The sequence below is a fragment of the Rissa tridactyla genome, chromosome 4 (genome assembly GCF_028500815.1).
Source record: "Rissa tridactyla isolate bRisTri1 chromosome 4, bRisTri1.patW.cur.20221130, whole genome shotgun sequence".
NCBI classification, from domain to species: Eukaryota; Metazoa; Chordata; class Aves; order Charadriiformes; family Laridae; genus Rissa; species Rissa tridactyla.
This window is the reverse complement of record NC_071469.1, coordinates 94,615,459-94,636,123: the sequence shown is the minus strand read 5'-3', so window position 1 is coordinate 94,636,123 and position 20,665 is coordinate 94,615,459. Positions and strand designations below refer to the sequence as shown.

The window sequence follows — 20,665 nt, the reverse complement described above, 5'->3', positions numbered from 1 at the left end:
ACTGAACAGTTTGTGGCCAAAGAACCTTGTCCAGTCTAGAGTTTTAGACAGCAGCCCGTGGAAAGAACTGCACCAAGGAGAGGAGTTTAAGGTCTTGGCCTTGTGAAGATGTCTGTCTGCTAATGCCAGAGACAGCTGGGAGAACCTCATACCACCTGAGACACTGCTTGCTTGCTCCGATGATTTGGATCCAGACTTTTCCCTTCCTACCAGATAGAAAGCTTCAGCTGCCTCAGGCAGTGAATGTTCTAGCATTATGCAGTGCAGTGATAGATTTTACTATCCCATTTCCCCTCCTAAGAAAGGCTACCCTTCCCTGTGCAGGTGTCTACTGGGTTGGCATCTCCATGGCTCACCTGAAGATGTCCAGCGTCTTGTGTTCTAGCACCAGGTTTGTGTTGCCACTCAGGTCCAGTTCTTGCAAGGTACTTGGCAGTGCCTCAGGGATTAGGATTTCAGTTAATTCATTGCAGCTCAAGTCCACAAACTGCAGTATCAAAAAAAAAAAAAGCAAAATGACCAAGAAAATATTCTCTGTTCTGTCATGTGATCGGTTGCTCCGGTGCTCCTTCTAAACATACAACCCCACTACTGATTGTATCCCACAAACAGGTCAGACCCATTTTCATGGCCTGTCAGCAGAAGAATGATTTATAAGCAGCAAATACTTATAACCTGCAATAGCCAACACTCCAATACTGAAAGAATAGGTAACGCTGAAGATAACAGAAGACCTACATATACAAACCTGCCTAGCTACGTAACACTCCCTGCTGCCTCAAATGGTAAACCAGAAATACACCAAGTCAGAGACAGATGGTAAAGAAGATGGATATGAGCCATCTTCGATCAACTCAGAAAGGCAACAGATCTAGAATGCATATTCTGCGCCCTCTTTTCAGGTTGATCAAGCAAAATGCTGGGATATCCAGTTCCTCTCCTAGCCATTGCTCTTCATTCTCCAACCCAAACTTCTTCTGATATCTCTTTACCTTCTCCATAAGAATACCTGAATACGGGGTAAATGTAGGATCTCTGGAAAGATGCTGATTTCGTTAGAGTGTGCAATAAGTGTATGAAGCAGCTTGCAGTTTGCCACTGTTGTGGGAATTGTTTTCAGTTTGTTGCAGCTCACATTCAGCTCTTCCAAGTGCTCCAGCTTACTAAGTTTGCTGAAAGGGAAACAAAATAATACCATATCTTACAGGCAAGAACTTGTAACTTTCTGAACCTGCAGATAAGGTATCCATAGACGCTGCCCTTTATTATGTACAAGTCACAATTAGAGGGGAAACAATCCTCAGAGATGTGGCTCTGAAAAAGGCTTGAGTCAGATGAACAGGTGCTTGGAACAGAACAGTGTATAAAGATGTCACCAGAAGGGGACTCAAGTAAATGCTTGCAATCAACATTATCTGCTTATGATTTTCAGTAGAGCAGCATCCAAGTTCTGCTGTCTACACAGCCACAAAAGCACTGAGAATTTGGAAAGGGTTCAGAGGAACCCTCCCCACAGACTAAGAAACTAAAAATGCTGAGTGTATTTATCATTATGCATAGAGAGCTGAAGTTTTCTTAATTTACACTTGGAAAATCATAGAATCACAGAACGGTTTGGGTTGGAAGAGACATTTAAAGATCATCTAGTTCAGCCCCTCTGCCACGGGCAGGGACATCTTTCATTAGACCAGGCTGCTCAAAGCCCCATCCAACCTGGCATTGAACACTTCCCAGGGTGAGGCATACACAACTTCTCTGGGCAACCTGCTCCAGCGTCTCACTGCCCTCATCACAACACATATCTTCTTTATGTCCAATCTAAATCTACCCTTTTTCAGTTTAAAACTGTTGCCCCTTGTCCTGTCGCTGGAGGCCTTGGCAAAAAGTCTCTCTGTGCCTTTCTTTTAAGTCCCTTTTATAGGCTGCAAGAAGGCGCTCCCGGAGCCTTATTTTCTCCAGGCTGAAAAATCCCAACTCTCTCAGCCTTTCCTCATAGGAGGCACGTTCCAGCCACCCAAATCCCAAATCATAAGCCTGGTTTATGAATTAACAGATGAAATTACATGACCCGTATTGGGCAGGAGTTCAGACAAGTCTGACTGAGGGTCTTCTGGCAAACTGAAAAGTGAAAAAATGCAGCACAGCAAACTGCATGCCAGTGGCACTGGAGTTGCAAAGACATACTGTCCCCCATCCCCCCCACACCCCCACCACAACTAGGAGGACAGGAACCACTGCAGCCAGCAGTACCCCGTGCCAATCCCTCTCTGTGGGTGTGTGGGTGTAGGAAGGGCAGGCTTTTGTCATCAAGCCATAGGGAGAGCATCTTGCTTTGACACTGATTCACATACAATGGCAGCCAGGCAGGCAATGTCCTCCTGGTGAGCGCCATCTTACCCACCAGCACTACTTACTTACCTTGCAGGGAAGGTCTGTAGGTTGTTGTTCGCCAGATGTAGGATCCGTAGGCTCGGGTGTCCCACCAAGACAGGGATGCACTGATCTGTGAGGTTATTATTGGTCAAGTAAAGCAGCTGCAGCATGCTCAGACTCTCCTCCCCTGTACATGCAGAGGGCAAGGACTCCAGGCTGTTTGCAGATGCGTTCAAGTACCTGAGGCTGACCATAGCAAGTGCAAAAATCAGACTCCACACCATCTAAACCTCTCCATTAGCAGCAGGAAAAGGAGCTATACAAACGTCAGCGTGGACACAGAAACAGCATCAGACAGGAGGACAGACAACACAGTGTAACATCCCTACTCATGTTAAGATTTATGAGTCTACTACAGCACTGCAGATGCACTCAGCATTTTACAGTAAACAGTGAGTACTGAATAGCATTTGGAAGGGGGTGGGTAATACTGGTGGAAGCAGACTACATAAAATCTTACTCAGAGTCTTTAAAGAAGGGTTGACTCCTGTTTGAATAGACAGTTACGAAGGGTTTTTCTTTTGTAACAGTCTCTCTCGCTGTTCTCCAGTGACCTGATGTACTTTTTGCTGTAACATCTTAAAATCTGTATGGCTTCTTTCCTTTGCATCTGAATTTACATGCTACTTTTAAAGACAAATCTCTTCAGGCAGAGTAAACACGATCTTAGAACCAGCTGCAACTGAAGCTAATTCTGCAGTTGGCTGTTGGGTTAGGCAAACCTCTGTTTTCCTGTAATTAAACAGTACCATGGACTGATTCCCTTAAATCAGCTTGATGACACCTGAATTACCTCCTCATAAAGTGCACGACTAGTTCTCTCTTGCACAATGGCACCTTGCAAGTACAGTCATGCAGATGCTGCTATCAGCCTTTACAGCTCCAAAGGTTAATGCAGACAAAAGACACTGGCTACTGCCACTCACTTCAGAGCCTTGACAAAGAGCGTCTCTGGGAGTTTAGTCAACAGGTTGTGCTGAAGGTCCAGCACCTCCAGTGGAATGTGTTCTAGAAGAGGTGGAAGGCTCTGCAGACGATTGTGCCCCACCATCAACTTCCGAAGGCTCAAGCTGCAGAGGATCCTAGAAAGACACAGGGTTTTTTTTATCGGCTTGGATCTCTCCTCTTCACATCCACAGAGTGGAAAAAGGTAGCATTTAATCCATTATAATTTGACTGTACAGCAGAGAAAAATTAAAATACACAGATCCATAAAATGTGAGCAATGCAAAGCAGAAAACCCCCACACGGTAAGGTGCTTCAGTCACTCTGAACACTTGGCAGTGTATCTACATCTCCCTCTGTGCTACTGCAGACCAGTAACTTGTGACATGAGTCTGTCTGTGTGCATATGCCTCGTGTTCTCTCATGCAGACAAAAATAAGAGAAGTCACAAAGGATGGATTTAAACGCCTGTTTTTCACTTGTAGGCAGGAAGAAGTGCTTCCCCTGTGCCAACGTGAATTCAGAGCTTTACAGGCTGCTTAGCGCTCCCGTGTTACTTCTGAGACTGTTGTCACATCCTCCAGAATTGCAATGCTTATTGAAGGAAAAGGCCTCTATCCCCACAAACTGCAGAGAATTGCTTGCAGGAGTTTTGAGAAAGGATGTCTGAACACATCGGGAGATAGCCTAGAACCACCCTGCCTGTTTGGGTGAGGTGATAATTTAGGACTATATTCTGAGAGCCCTGTACAGAACAGCTTTGAAGCATGAAATGCTAAAGCTGCATTTGTGCACTGCTCCATGCGGACCAATTAATTCAGTTTCTTTCTGTATGCTGTGGCTTCTCAAAGCTTTCCCTCAAAGGGAAAAAAAAAAAAGCCATTCAAATGCAGATACACCAATTTCCTTATTCAAGCTGGCGCACCCAGAGCAGGCTTGGGTATCTCCACTCAACACTGTCATGCACCACTTTGACACAATTCTGTTTTCGGACAATTAAGTGTAAAAAGCAACTTCACAGTGAACTATATCCCCTTATGTAAGGCTCATTAAGCTTTAGTCTGCTGGATTAACCTGATGAATGGCCGAAAGTCAACGCTGGTGAAATTCTAACTGTACACAAGACATACTTACAGTGTTGATGACAAACACATACTGGAAGAGATCCCCAATGGATAGAGTAAATTCCAGCATTTAGGAATCTTTAAAAATGCTTAAATTTCTTTTTAGAATATATCCATCTGTGTCTGAATTCTGCAGGTTCTTTTTGCATAACATACTTCAAATTTGGTCTTTTTCACCCATTGTCATGGCTTAAATTCTTTTCTAAGTTCTCATTATTGATCTTTGTAACATCCTTTTCTTGCTTTTGATATATATATAGCCTTGTCTCTGACAACCATTAGAATGTCACTGCTAAGATCACTTCCCGTGCCTGCTGCTTGAACTGCTTCAGCCCGCTCTCTGCATTTCTTCACTTCTGTTCAATTTCAACATAGCTTACCCTAGACACTGTCTCTCATTCATACAATCACACCCCCACCAAACACACTTGTTAGGCTAAGAACATTTGTACTTTGCTTCTTCCCATGATATCCCTAGTACTTTGAAGAAGTCATTACAAATAACTGCAAAACTATATTAGTTCTTGGCTCCCCTTTACCTCATTTCTGCAGAAACTGAAAGGGAAACAGGGAGAAAGGAGGCAGCTGATGGTGTGTTGTGAAAGCTACCTCTGAGATCAGCTATATCGTACCTCTGTGATATCTCCCTACGAAAGGGAGATATCCCTATGACATTCTTGGGGCAATGCAAGGCATATCAGGGCCTCACCTATGACCTTTGTTCACAGACACTGTGGTAACACAAATCACAGCAGTGTGTTCTACTTCAGGTGCAAACAGCTGCAGTAGAAGCCAGAAGCACAGGATGAAACTACCTGGCCCCTGTTATTCAAGAAGCTGATTTGGAAGTCAGTTCTTTCCAACATTTGAATACAGAGTATTTTCGGCACTGCACAGAGAAAGTAAGTGGATTATATCTCTGCACAACAAGGAATAAAACAACTGGAATAGCATTGCCTCTTTCTCCCCATTCAGCTCACCATAGAAGAAAGCTCAGCTCTGTGCAAAAAGAATGTTCACTGACCTTGATGGAAGCTCCACAAGGAGGTTGTAGCTCACATCCAAAACTTCCAGTTTCTTTGCTTCACAGGCCCAGTCTGGGACACACTGCAGTTGATTGCTGGGAAAAGCAAGGGGGAAAAGCTAGACATCAGCACTTCATACGGAACATACCCTGTTTGAATGCTGCGCGACATTAGCGACAGCCAAACCAAAAACAATAGGCAGAAAAATGATCAACAGTATCTGACCTAGTCATGTGGAATTTATCTCATGGCTACCTGTGTAATGCAAACTGAGCTGGCGCATGATTGGTAGAAAGTACTGATGCAAGGCTCCGATGATCAGGCTTTTTGTTTGCAGCACTGACAGCAGAATAGGCCACCCTACGCTATCCTGCTATTGTGCTTCCACCCAGAACTGAAGCAAAAGGTGATGAGGTCCTCTGGGCATCCTCTCTTACAAGTGTCTCAATGCTGCTCCAAGGGCAGATGTAGGCAACGAAGCCAACAGCAGGGATCACTGGCAGCTACTTTAAATGTTTGCTCCACCGATTCCCACCATTCAGCCCCGTTAGCTGCCACAAGTTCAGTGGTTCCTGCTTGGCTTTTTTTGCTGATTACAGCCTACAGCTGAAGGACAGCCAGTCACCTAAACAGGTCATACTGGTTCAGAGGGGCTTCTGGTCTGGGACACTTTTGTCGTTGTTTAGTGCTACACTTCTCAATTCTTTTGTGAAGATGAAGTGCCTTCCCTCAATTGCTGTGAACTCTTTCAAAAGCTTAAAAGCTCCAGAAAATTTCTGCAGAAAACAGCAATGGCATCCAGATACTTGCTTTATACTCTGTGGTGTATAGTCACTTACTGAGATAGTTCTAGACACGTCAGTTGACCAGGAACTGGATAAATATTGACAGCTGTCAAACCTGATGAAGTAAAGCAAATAATTACGATTGCAGAGCTTCAGAGAGAAAACAGCACAGAGAAGCAGACAGACTAGCTAGCAAGTGAGAATCAAAGTCTTACTTTATGGATACTCAAGCTCTCTACTCATCCTTCCCAAGACAGCGGTCACACTTCATACATCTGCCATATTGCACTACAGTTTCTCACTATCCCATTTCTCTATCTGCCGTGTGGGGCACCAGAACAAGGGAGAACTACACTTTTATTTGTGGACTCCCAAACAGATCTCGCTGAAAGACAAATTCCTTGGACAGTAACTCAACACCACAGCCTCCGCCTGGTACACAGCCTGCGCACATACATGCGGTGATCCCTAGGAGCTGACCTCAGAAGACCCATCATGTACCGTCTCACTACTGTAACATCAGCATAAGTATTTTTTTTGTGGGGGAGAGGGGAAAGGGCTGGTTTTATTTATTCCCAGGACTTGAAGCAATAAGACAGGTGAAGGAGGAAGAGAGACATACAGTTGCTGTTGGCATAGAGGGCCCGAAGGGAGAAGCCACTCAGCGTCAACTCTTTCAGCTTATTCCGCTCACAGTGCAGCTGCTCCAGGCTGCCCAAAGAGCTCAGGTCCAGATCTGTCATCTGATTGTCTCGTAAATCCATATAAGTCACAGATTTGTTCCCCTCCAGAGTGTCAGCTGCTGTTCTCTTCAGGTTGTTCAGCCTAAACACTCAGAGAGAAGCGTTACAAAGTCAGAAAATAGGACACTGAACACTGTACATCAGTAAGAAGAGAGAAGAAAGAAAAGGAAAGTAAGAAGGCTAACACCAAAGGTGCATACAGTGAAATATGTGAGAAGCAATGGTGGATTTCAGGCAGTGAATACAAAAAGAAACATTTCCTTTGTCCGCACTGCTATGTGAAACCATTTTACTCATTCCCCAGTGTTTAAGAAATTCTGAAAACCAGTCTAGAAATCAGAAGCCAGGCCAAGGGACAGTTACTTTGCACTGACACAGGAAACTGATGCAGAGACTAGATACAAGCCTGCCTTGCCACAGACAAAAAGTTCTTTGTCCCTTTCTGAGAGCTCTGCAGCTGGCAGTCTGGAGAATCATGATCACACCTTGGAAAGCTGGGGGGAAGCTGGAGGGCTGAGTGACATTCAGTGGCTCCAGGCATTGCTTCTCTGAGTGAATTCTGCACACCCCCAGAAACAGAACTCCCTAAAAACTAAAGAATTACACCTAGTTTATCGCAAAATGTACTAGAAGTTACACAGTTCCTCTGCTGTAAATAGAAAGTAGCGATCTGGTTTATATACATGCACAAGTTTCCCCCCCCTTACCTCAGGTCCACGCTTTTGATGTGACTCATACGGTTCAGCACTGCGAGGTCCAGTGTCTCTAGCAAGTTCCCCGCCAGGGACAGTTTGTCTAAGATGACGAGCTTCTCACAAATAGCTGGCAGTTCACAGAAGTTATTGAAGGAAAGCCCAAGACAGCAGAGCTGTTGCAGACTTCCCAGTTCTTCTGGTAAGGACGTGAGGAAATTCCCATCAAGCCAGAACGTCTGGAGACTGCAGCAGTGAAAAAGAGAAAGAAAATAATTCAGCAAAGAGTAGCGAACATCACATTTAGTATATTCAGTGAATTTCCTTGTATAGCTAGCTGGTCTCAGTGTGGCTATTTTTTTAAAGGTACCTAACAGCTAATTATATTCTTATACACATAAAGTTACGGGAGTACTTTTATTATGCATGTAATAGGCTTGGAACTGCATGTATGCAATACCAAAAAGTTCCTAAATTATTCTTGAGATAAACTTCCAGTTGTGCCAAAGACTGTAAGTTAACGTAAGCAAAATACAAATCAGCACTTATGGTGTAAATGAAAGATATTTACTCATTCACTTGGTTTTCTACAGATTAAGAACTCCTCACTTAGCATGCTGGACAGTCTTTAAAAGACCTATGACAAACTAAAACCAAAACCAACAGCAACAACAGTACAGACCTGTCTCATAAGAAACAATAAAAATCAACTGCAGCTTCATCATTCAACCCCTGGAATCTCTTATCACTATCATGGCACGTATGGACATCTATGGAATTTATGGCACGGTTTAATCACAATTCCTACCACACTAACGCACTGGTAACAGATTTTTACATTCTAGTTGTCCTTTCAGACACTGAGAAAAAAAATAGGGTAGCTTTCTGTTGCAAGATGAATTGTTTTAAAGTTTGCATGTCTTTTGAGACTCAGCCCCCCAGTATACAATTCCCTCATTATGATTATGTTCCAACAAACAACTTTCTGAACAGGGTTTAGTGGTGGTAGAAACGCAACCTAGGGCCATAAAAAGTTCTTATGAATAAGGGCTTAAGGGGTCATGAAGATGACTGGACCCATAACTAAGCAGTAAACCTCTGAAAACTGCATTTATGAACGCCGCAGCAATATGTAAGCAGCACACTCTTGATTGTATAAATATGGTCCACAGACTAGGCCTCAGAAAGTCTAGCTGATCTCCACAGATGTTTCACTGTGCTAATCTCCAACTTCTGGAAACGTCCCTGACAGCACGATCTTTAGAAACTCTTAACTGTTTATATATATAAACATAACAATATTTATGTTTAACCAATAAGACACCACCATAATAGTAGTTTAAAAAAAAAGTTAGAAAAGAACGTAGGAAGGAAATGACAAGGAAGCAGGCAGGGGAATGCAAGATGGCAGCTGACGCAAAGAGAACAAGACGCATTCAAATTTACATAAAAATTGGACATTAAACCCCCAAGAAATCATACAAGTCACCCCAGAGTAAACACAAACAAAAAAAACCCCACAAAAACAACCCCCCAAAATACTCCCCCACAGAGAACATAAAAAGCTTCAGGTTTATTAAACTTTAAGTGAGAGTATATGCATATGCTTCGAAGCCATCAGGTTTACTCTATTTCAGCAAGGTGGTGCCTGCAATTCAAGGCATCATAACCGACTGTTAAGTGTCTTCCTAGGCCAAAGCCCATTCATCTCCTCTTTTAGAAAACTGATTTACACTAATATATTTTACATAGCTAGTAGAATAGGCAGAAAGTCACAAATGATGAATAATTTGCTATATGCCAGTGACTTAAAATGGCAACTGTATGAACATACTGTGAGATCTTAATTTTCAAGAGAAAACAAACCTTATTGGACATCTTGGTTCTCAACCTTCCGCTGTAGTGAAATCCATAGTTATTCTTCACAGGCAGAACAGGCTGCCCCAGCACTCACACTTTCAAAAGTAATACCTTCATGTCGGCTGTGCTCAACTGAAGCACCAAGGATGTTTATGGCCACAGATAAAAAGAATATACTCACTTCAACAGTTTCCCAATCTGGCTTGGCAAATAATGAAGTCCATTACAGGAAATATTAAGCTCTGTCAGAGTAGAGATCTCGCACAGTGACACAGGAAACTCTCCCAGTCTATTGTGAGACAGGTTCAGGCTCTTCAACTGAGAAAACCTATTGGCAAGAATAATAGTTAATTCACAAACCTCCATAATCTCAAAGCAAAACCATACAAAAGCGGTCATAAAAGAGTTAAGTCTTTGTACACTAGCGATACAGGCAACTAACTCATAACGGGAGTTTCTGCACAAATTTGGTTTTAAGCCACTGATATTTTGTATCTCAGTGGTAATACCGAAAGTGATCAAATACCATGGTTTTACTGCAGAAACTGATAACAGCCTTCTGCCCTCTCCACTAGGCTTCCTCCTAGTGACTGTTACTAAGATTAAGGACACTAAGAACACTCAGTTCAAATTTATTTTCAAAGAATTTATAGTAACAATCTACCATTATGCAGCTTGGGAAAACAACATTAACTGGAACTAGTCTGAGAATAAAACAGAAGAGGGGAATACCCTTCTCAAGCTAGGCACAACAGAGGCCTAGCAGAGCTGTAAAAGGGACAACCAGGAAAGTGCTGACTTCACACTGGGAAGCCCCAAGACCTGCACCCGGAGGTCCTTGGAAGAGATTCCATGTCTAAAGTGCCACTTGCTTGGCAGACTGTACCACAGGTACAGCCAGCACGGACACAGCCCTCACAGTCACTGCGGTCCCACCGGTGCTTAATGGAGGGTTGCCTGTTCCAGCTCCTTCTATCACTGCGCTAGGTCCAAATAGGCAGAAGAAAGGGAGCATGGGCTGGGGTAATATGCAAGAGGTTCTTCTCAAAGAGTTCCTACCTCTTTTCACAGGAAACAAAAGTATTTTTCCCTAAGTAATAGCCTCCTCATTCCAAACTGGAACCATCAGAAATTAATTCAGTGGGGAAATTAATGTAATACTTTTACAAGACAATTGCCAATCTAATGTAATGTACCAGAGAAGTACTTTTCTTGGAAACATAGTTCATTCTTCTGCTCCACCTACCACGGTTTTTTCTAGGCAATGGTCAGTAGCTCTTATTCTGAAACAAATGTTTTAATATAGGTAACAAAATTAAGGTTAATCAGCTTGAGGGAGAATATTACTGCTAGCTTGAGATGTCTTGAAGTGTTAAGACTGAAAGGTTTTGATATTTTTTCTTCTTCATAGAGACTCTTTTCAGATTCGGAATACTTGGAACAGTCTGTGTAGCAGCTATGCATTATATTTCTCCATTTTGCTTTACAATCTTTGGGGGGATGGGGTGTTGTTTTTTTTTTTTTTTAAAGGCGGAGCATATCTGAAACTTGGACATTGGCTGTTTGCTTTGAGAAAGCACCCTGCCATATAAATAAGGGCACAGGCATTTTATGTTTGCTGCAGCCTCAAACAGACTCTCTTGCAACACAACTGAAAGCCAAAGGGAAAGATGCTGTACCGATAAGGTCCCTTGGTAAAGGGAACATACTGTATGATGCAAAGATCTAACAATGATACAAAAATCAGAAACTTGCACACAGAACTTCACAACAATAACACAAAAGAAGGAACGATGAGGATAAACCTAGAGATTTGAACTTTATCATTAACTGGTTCAACTTTAAGAGATTTAGGACAGATCACAGATCTCAGGTTTTGGAATCAAAAAATGCTTTAATGAAAACTCCTTTTTCTGGAGTTCTACAGTGGCTTTTTCTAAGGCACCTGTCCTTAACACAAAGCAGCTCTTCCTCTGTCATTAGCAGAGTGTGGTGAGAAGCTGCCCCAAGAAGCATGGCATTAAACGCAATGGCATAACCAATTTTTAGAATTCATCCCTCTGCAACAATACCAAAGCAGACACAAAAAGGATATAAAAGTCTCCAAAAGCTGGAGGAAAACTGGTACATGACACAGCTTGGTCTGAGACTCCTCGAGCAGACTGTCATATTCAATGGGGAGGACAATACTCAAAAGCCTTTTGAGTTCCCCTTCTGCTCCTCCTCCTTTGTCCCAATATTCTCAAGCAGTTGGGGCGTAGGAATGGAATGCAAACCCAACTCTCACTCAAGTTGTATACACAAACGATGTATCATAGGGAATAAGGATCCTGAAATCGTTACGGCTACTCAAGTTTTGGTCTGTGCTCTCACAGGGTGTATTGAGGTTACAGCAAAGAGGTATGGAAACACAGCAACAAATCCTCAACGGGATCCTCTGTTCAGCTGCCCAAACTGGTGCTGGCCTGAAATATTCCCAATTTAACGCAACATCCTGCTCTGCCACCAAAGCATCCCTGTACAACTCTGTATGAACTAGCCAGAATGGTGATAATAGACATGCATGTGTATACACACGTGTGTGCACACACAAACATCAACGAAGATCCAACTTGATAATGTTTTCCAAAAAAAGGGAGAAACTTGAAAGGCAGTACGTTACATAAAAAAATAAGCTAGGAGATACAACAAAACAGGTGGGGTTATTTAATTTCCTTTGCTTAACATTTCCCTTTTAGTTAATTATTTTTGTTCCACTATTATAGTTATAGCTAATTAGACTCCTAGAGCTTCAAAGATTTCCTCAGAGGAAGAGATCTGATCATTGCAAAAAATTCTGCCGTTCAGAATTGTCAGTCTCTAGGCACTGATAACACCTCCTGCAAGTGAGCAAGTTTCTTCATTTGGGTCTGTGACCTGATAAACATCCTAAAAACCTCAGAAAGAAAGTATTTTCAAAAGGCAATGAGCAGCCTTATGTGGGCTACCTAATGCTACCTGTTTATTCAAGATTGTGTGAAGTGAGGGCTTCTTTTATGGCTTTTGTTTGTTTGAGGATTTCAGCTTCATCAGACATAGTCACTGCCAGGAAAAGAGTCGAGTTTCTGACATGTCAGATCTCTTGTTGACTACATGCAAGGTCAAAATAAATTTCAAGCCCCTTTGCTGATCCTGTGAACCAAGGATACCGCATTTTAGAAAATAAAGTTCTGATATGGTTTTCAACATCATACAATGTATTTGAAGAGAGAAGCAGAAAGCAAAATTTTGAATTATTTTAAGCAGCTTTTCCAATAATGGAATCTATTACAATTCAGCAGTTAGAAAACATTTAAACAAGTTTGGAATTAAAACAAAACCAGATTAGAGTCTGGCTCTCAATGAAACCGCAAAGAATTTCCACAGGTGAGTATTTTTCCCCCCCGTATACCCTCATAGATACCTAGGTATCTCATTACTCTGTAAGAAGAAAAATGAAATAACCTCATAATAGGCACCTAGAGATAAAAACAAACCCAAAAAAACACAGCAAAAAACCCAAACCAAAACAAAAAACCCTGTACTTTTGCAAAGTTTCTCGAACTACATTTTTCTTAAGGCACAATGTGTTCCAAACACAGAGCCATTTGACAATATTACTAGAGGCTTCCTAACGGCTTTCAAAATTCATAGAGGGACTCCTTGAATTCTTTTTAGCATGGCTAGCGTAGATATCAACAGACTAATCTTCCTCTAGATTTTTACGGTTTTCAGAAATTAATTTAAAAATATTTTTGTAGACTCCTTCGCTTACCTAAGATGACTACATCATGCTTCCATACCATCACACAACTGCTACCCCCTCTTAAAAGCAGATCATTACAAGTTCCCAAAGCAAAGCTGCAGTCTCACAGGCCCTCTGCCAATTCCAAATCCACATTCAGAACTTACCAAACCAGGCTTTTTCAGATCTGCACTTCTTCCTACGAACACTTACCCACAACAGCAGCATTACGCTTGCCCTCAGCTTTTATTTTATACCCCCAAACAGTCTCTGTTTAGCAAGCAGCCTTATTTCACTATTGCATCTTGTCCATACAAAGGGCATATCACTCCATAAGGCTCATCTCAAATCAAACTCACCACAAAGAATCTGTGGAAGGGAGTTCATGAATACTGTAAATTGTTGGAAGCTTATGCCTGCCTGCGCTGTTCAGTACCGCTTCCTAGCTCCCTCCTTTGTTAGGGCTTCCTGAAGACCAATCTTTTTACCATCCCATGAGAATGGGCAATACACTCCCCCCTTCTCTTCATCCCTGGATGCACATGTCAAGAACTCCAAATGTAGAAGAGAAATAATTCTTTGCAGACCTGCAAAGAGAGTCGAGACTCCCTGCTCCGCTTGATCTCATAAAATTGTGTCGTAGGTTGAGGTAGATGATGTCTTGACTGTAGAAGAGGTGCTCAGGTACTTCCTCAAGGCTGTAGCATGAAAGATCAACCATGCCAAGTCGCATAGACACAACCTGAAAAAAAGGAAGAGCTACAGCTGTGCAACAATTCTTCTCTGGAAGTCTAATGGAAGGCCACAAAGAATGCAAGCAGCAAACAATTTGCAAGAACATGAAAGAACCCCCTTGTACCTACCAGGCAGATTCCATGCAGGAAACTGAGTCCATGGCATATGAGTTTATGCCTCTTGCTACTATTGTTTCTGCAAGCCCCCTGACAAGGATGTGTATCTGGATACCAACTAGGACACACAGAAAGCCCTGCTCTGTATGTGCAACAGGTGCTGCCTGAAAGCTAGACCGTAAGAGAGAAACTAATGGAGAAAACCGTATCTTTGGCTGTGGAAACTGCTGAGAAAGCATAATCTGTGAGTGCCATCCAAAGATGCAAGCAGCAACAGGAAGCAGTTGACTTTCCAGTTCAGTTCTTTAAGGTTTACAGAACCTCTGCTTGGCCTAGCTACTTCTTACGACTTTCTTTTGTTAGCTTGTTCAGTGTATAATATTGGTAACATAAGCTGTTATGATGAAAAGGCTTCATAAATTATGGTTTTGCAACATTTCATAAAAGTCTTTGCAAATACCACATGTCCTTTCATTGAATATGCTTTGTTTCAAGGTCTTCACTGCTTCATTCCAGATTTTACAACCTGCTTTATCCTGAACTCGTTTCATAATTCATAATATTATATGAGTTCAAAGTGTGGCTCAGCATTAAGCTATCACCATCTAATTGTACTTTAATGTGGAATAAGGATACAGCTTTGAACAAAGTACACTTCCCTCGCTGACCTATGATCTCTGAATTAACTCACACCTATCAGGGTAGCCCTGTGCCAGTCCAGGCCACGCTTTAGGCAGATCCAAGTAGGCAATGGGTGCAATTTATAGGTGTCTATGGCTGTAGAGTCAGCCAGTCCCTGGGATTTACTCTAGTGACCTGTGATTAGCTACTCTCAATAGGTGCAGCAGTGGTGAAAAACACGCAGAACTACTCCTCAACATTGCTACACAGGCAGAAAGAAAAGAGAAGGCTAAAAGAAAACCTCTGTAGTCCTGAGCATGTAAGAAATGAAGAAAGCTGTAAAGTGTCCTGGGTACTTTCTCCAGCAGCATAGCTTCATGTCTGCCACATACCAAGCCTTCATCAGAAAACCTTTCTTACTCCTGTACCCACCACCCGAACTACTGCAGTCTCCAGGGCCTCACCGTGGACGCCTGTCGATGCCACCGCTGACACTCTGCCAGTGTTTCAAAGGAAACATGGTATGTTTGAGCTTGTGCTCCAGCAGACGTGAAAGCAAGTGTGTACTGCCGACGTTTCATCTCTTCCACCTGCAAAGGGAGAATTGAAAATAAGACAGTCTGCCTAAAGTCCAGAAATTACAATAGATCTGAAGTCTAGGGTGAGGTATTACTGACTATCAGTAACATTAAATTTTGCTGAAAACACAGTTGTAAATTTATTGAAGAGAAACACGAAGCAAATCCTTCTTAACATCTTTCTGCTGAAGTAGATCCAAGACGTAATAATTTCCAGAATGCCCATTCACAGCATTGGCTACTAAAGTGAAAACAGAACTAGTGCCTCTTCGTTTTATCAGCCTTAAGACTAATACTGAAGCAAAGCAAGTAGAAAGGGGTCGTACAACTGCCTGCTCGTGTTAATGCAGTAATTTGTTACAAAAGCCTAGATTAACCTCTTGTGGATAATACCCATCATTATAATCCCTTCTTCCTTTCTAAGCCACAGGATGCTAACCAAACGATGTCTTACCTTCCCTCCAACGAGAGGCAAGATGTGCATCTTCCCTGTGTGGCTGTCTTTCACAGAGGACACAATGAGGCACGTACCACAGAGAATTACCAAGCGCTCTGCCCACTTGTGCAACTGGGTCTTTCCTTTGCGTACGTTATAGACTCCAGAGAGCAGGATGCGATCTAACTGTTCCACTTGACATGGCTTTTCTGAAGAAAAAGGGGACATTAGCATTTACTTGTGATTTGTTCTTCATTCTCAGCTGCGAGTACAAACAGCAACACAGCTGTAACATGCAAAATCAGTTAAGATAAATATTAAAAAATATTAAAAATATTAATAAGCTACACCAATCCTCCAGTTTCCTTATCCCTTCCAAAGCATCAGTGTCCTAGTGCTATGAGACACTATGTCCTAGTGCTGCGAGACATCCAGGGGCAACATTCAAGGACTTCTACTCTGAATCCCAACTATCTCACAACTCCCCAAGAATGTTCTTAACCTCTAGGGACAGGCAAGTTCCTGTCACTCTTTGCAGCTCCTCAGCTTGACCTTCAATGTCACTGTGATCACGTTTAACTCCATGCTCCAATTAGTGAGCACAGGCTTTCCCATCGAGAGCAAGGATACAGGTCATCTCATAGACATAGCTAGCACCTCTAACAGCAGCTTGCAAGTTAAAAAAGTCCGGCTATAGCAATGCAAGGAATCAAGACAATTCTCCACCAAAGAAAGCGTGTGACCCTCTACAATTCATGCCTGTCACACCTGACATAGACAAACAGTTTGATGGCCCTAGAGAGCTTCTTCCATTTGATCTGTTGTCGAAGCATGTGAAGACTCCATAACACTTTGATCTCTGAGCTTGGCCCAGCCAGCCTGGGTCACCGGCGTCCATTCTCCAAGTGACTTCCATTGAGAGGAAGCCCTCCCCCCATTTTCCCAGCCAATCTAAAACATCCTCTCCTCTCATAAAACTAACTCTTGGGTTCCTACAAGTACCTCAACAGCCAGACTTCAGGAAGCATGCTTCCCTCTCACTGCTGTTTAATGTCAGAGTTCTATTAATCCACTTGCAGTCACACCACCCCAACTGGGCGTAAGTATGCACCAGGGAAGGAAACAAACCCAACGTATCACTTGAGAAAGGGAGACAGACAGGGAAAGAGAGCAGAGAAATCCAAGAGACATCCCCAATGGGTAAAAGAAATACGAAGGCTGCTCTCAGTGCTCCAGCAGGTCCAGGAGGGCCACAGAAATGGTCAGGTGGCTAGAACACCTCTCCTACCAAGAAAGGCTGCGAGAGTTGGGGTTGTTCAGCCTGGAGAAGAGAAGGCTCCAGGAAGACCTTCTTGTGGCATTCCAATATGTAAAGGAGGCTTATAAGAAAGGCTCAGAGAGACTAAGGCCTGCAGTGACAAGGTTTTAGACTGAAAGAGGGTAGATTTAGACTGAACATAAGGAAGAAACGTTTCATGATGAGGGTGGGGAGACACTGGAACAGATTGCCCAGAGAAGTTGTGGATGCCTCATCCCTGGAAATTTTCCAAGGTCAGGTTGGATAGGGCTTTGAGCAATCTGATCTAGTGAAAGATGTCCCTGCCCAAGGCAGAGGGGATGGACTAGATGATCTTTAAAGGTGCCTTCCAACCCAAACCATTCTGTGATTTTGGCTTGTTTCTCTGGCTAAAATGAATTACCTCGTCCCTTATGTTCTCAGCTGCAGGCTTTGAAAAATCATCGTACCATTCCCTCCAATTCCTCCCCTAACTTTAACAACAACTTTGTCAGCACTTGCTTTTAGTTTCTTAAAACAGGCCTGCTGAACACTCTTCAATCCTTACGCGTCTTCCTTTACAGCCTCTTTCTAAGATGGACTACTCTCCCATGCTGACTGAAACTACTCAATTCCATTTTCTACCTACTTGCTTCCATGAAGTTGAGTCACCGTTCCCGGATCAGCAACAGTTCCTGCTTGATGTACCCAAACCGAATTGCTCATTTTTTCCTCAAAAATTCTCTACACCCCTATGCTTGATGCCTCTCCTCCTTCCAGCTGGAGTAACTTCCAACTCCCTACTCCTTGCCCTATAAATCCAGGCTGTACACGTCACATTTCTTTCCATCTCCATTAGACTTCAACACTGTTCTGCCTGTTCTGCGCACAGCTCCCAGACAGAAGGGGCTTGTCTCAGGTAAACGGGTGGAGAAGGTGATTTCTTATGATTCCATTTTTTGACACTGAATAAACAAATGATGGCTAGCAGCTTAGTCAGGCTACCCAGCTCCACTACGCAAGAACAATTTTCCATTAAAAGGACTTGGATTTTTTTTTCCTGCAATGCAAAAAATACACAGGTGAAGTATTTAAAAGTAATGAAATAATTTCATTATCAGCTTTCATCCCCCTTATTTATTTTATAGCAACTCTTCACTTCAGTGAATTCCTTTTCTGCTAGCACCATAATGCCAACAGCCTACAACTATCATGCTATTACTCCTTACACACGTGGTATCCTGCCCAAACTGATTCAACAGGCCATTCAGAAGTCTCGCTTCTGCAATGAAATGCACTGGGTCTCTATAATGGCAACCTGCATTATTATTAACCAGCTGGCACCTTCACGCTCTACAGGCTGCGGAGGTTTTTGACCAGGACCTGCCCTGCCCATATCCATACACCTTTTGGAAATACAATCTTCAGGCATATCTAGACCAAACTGCAATATGTTTCTGATCCCATTAGGAGCTCTAAGGCATTTGTCGTACCACTGGAAACTAAAGACAACAGAGCAATCTTGTGTTTTCCTGTGGAGCTGCCTTTTCTCAAGACATAGAAGAAAGTTCAAGAGAACTACAGAATTATGGTTTTTTTTCTACTAATCTTAAAAACTTGTTATTTTAAGAAATGCTTACTGATACTTTGGGTGTTTGATGTAGCCATCTATAAACGCAACAAGTCAATGACCTGGGCTTCAGCAGAGTTCCACCTCATAGTTACAGCTACAGGAACAGTGACGGTGTGCATGCATGCAATTTCTTACCACTGTAAAAGCGAATCATGCAGCTGAGATCTGAGTTTGCTGCCTCTTCCTGCATTCTGACAGGATCATCAAAACCCAACCCAGCCAAGTAGTCATACACAATCTGAAGGGGTTTTTCTGTCGGTTCCAGCCTCCTGTCAAAACATACAAGAAAGTAGTTTGAGAACGCAAAAAAGATTAAACAGCTCTCATTGCAGCTGAAGTGTAAGGAATACTGACATACTGGTTGTTCTGCTCCTCTGAAAAGGTCTGGCAAGCACGCATCCTTGGGATCTATGCTTCTTGCTTGTCAAGTAGCACTTAAGAACTGCGGCACTTGAAGAATTACATTGCGGAAGGGAAACGGAGAGGAAAAGCAATAGGCATAAGCCATACAATCCATGGCAATCATTTCCCTTCCGTGATTTAAGGAGCACCAGGAGGAAACAATGACAAGAAACAAAAACAGAAATACTGCACAAAAAGTGCAGTGATGCCAAATAATTAAAAAACCTACATATAATGACTGAAATATACAGAAGAACTCTACTAAATTTCTCTTCCAAACGCAGCTGGGAGCAAAACACATGAGAATCCTCCTGAAGAATGACTTCTAAAAAGAAAGAAGAAATTTCCCATCCTCTTTAGCTCTCATCCGTGCAAGATTCTCATGCTTTGGCAAATTAACTCAAATGGTACATTTAAAAAAGGGCATTTTTAGAATACAACACATCATAGGAAGGAATAAATGGCAATAAGAGAAAGGTCTCCTGAAACATTAGGTTTAGTATATTCAGAGCAGAAAAGATGTTTTCTGATCCTTTCATCTCACTTCTTCCAGAGACACTGAATTGTTATTTTCTGCAGTAAAAATAACAGTTTCTTGCTACATTAGAAGTTTTACTTTAGTGAAAGATTAAGCACTGAAAATGTAAGATGGGAATTAGAATAAATTGCTCCAGCAAAATCCTCATTTTTAATCTAAAAGTGCCTAGCTTCAGATTATGGTCACTGAACCTTGACTTGTTATCTATTCTTTAAACAGGTGTTTATAAATCATGAGAATAACCATTTCAAACTTCCTTTTCAAGATGAGGCTTAACGTGCTTTTAAAATTTTCTTGCAGTAGAGGTTGGGTCTACTTTGACTCAAAATATTTTTTATCACTGATTTTTTTTTTTAGCTTACCAACATTCTGTAGTGCTAGCACCATGACTGTTCGCTGTATCCTTGCACTGACTACACAAAACTGTACAGAGACTTGTCGGTTCTGCTCAACAGTATTTATATTCCTGGATCAAACCTGCTCCCAACTATTTGGCACGCTCACTCATATCCCTTCAGTCCACGAGTCCTATCAAACTGCAGTTTTTCCAAGTTATAGCCTCCTTCTTCTCCTCTTTAGTGTTTAGTACACTTGGCTTTTACATAAATATATCCAGTGATATCGAAAAGTGGTGTTTTCCAGAGAATACTGTACGCCAAACCACCTAGATCAACCTGTTGCACTGACTTCTCAATACTCATCGCTCCCTCCATCTATGCCTTCCTGAGCTGTTATCTGTCTTTTAGCCACAGATTACTAACAGAACAACTGAACACTTGAAGTTTACTTTTCTTCATTCAGACACACACTAACCCCCTTCCAAAAAAGAAAAAATGCTTACACTGAATAACAGTTTCTAATGTGTAAGGTATCAGCCAGCAAGTTTTATTGCTTTGTGCATTGCTTTTCTACCAACAACAGCAGAACGCAGAATCACAGAACAGTTTGGTCTGGAAGGGA

The 20,665-nt window shown here is 42.3% G+C and overlaps 1 protein-coding gene across 3 annotated transcripts in view; it reads right to left on the bottom strand.

Moving 5' to 3' along the window:
- Window positions 1-20,665, bottom strand: part of PHLPP2 (PH domain and leucine rich repeat protein phosphatase 2) — a 32,312-nt gene that overhangs the window by 5,971 nt on the left and 5,676 nt on the right. For 2 of the 3 annotated variants that reach the window (XM_054198279.1, XM_054198281.1), the window contains exons 3-15: window positions 18,901-19,034; window positions 15,875-16,065; window positions 15,307-15,432; window positions 13,958-14,112; window positions 9,789-9,935; window positions 7,763-7,993; window positions 6,935-7,137; window positions 6,367-6,427; window positions 5,527-5,622; window positions 3,360-3,515; window positions 2,419-2,619; window positions 1,010-1,172; window positions 357-487 (exon numbers count right to left, since the gene is read on the bottom strand). In XM_054198279.1, coding sequence (XP_054054254.1) covers window positions 357-487; window positions 1,010-1,172; window positions 2,419-2,619; window positions 3,360-3,515; window positions 5,527-5,622; window positions 6,367-6,427; window positions 6,935-7,137; window positions 7,763-7,993; window positions 9,789-9,935; window positions 13,958-14,112; window positions 15,307-15,432; window positions 15,875-16,065; window positions 18,901-19,034 — 1,995 coding nt within the window. The remainder of the gene's footprint in view (window positions 1-356; window positions 488-1,009; window positions 1,173-2,418; window positions 2,620-3,359; window positions 3,516-5,526; window positions 5,623-6,366; window positions 6,428-6,934; window positions 7,138-7,762; window positions 7,994-9,788; window positions 9,936-13,957; window positions 14,113-15,306; window positions 15,433-15,874; window positions 16,066-18,900; window positions 19,035-20,665) is intronic. The other variant, XM_054198280.1, reaches the window with a different exon arrangement.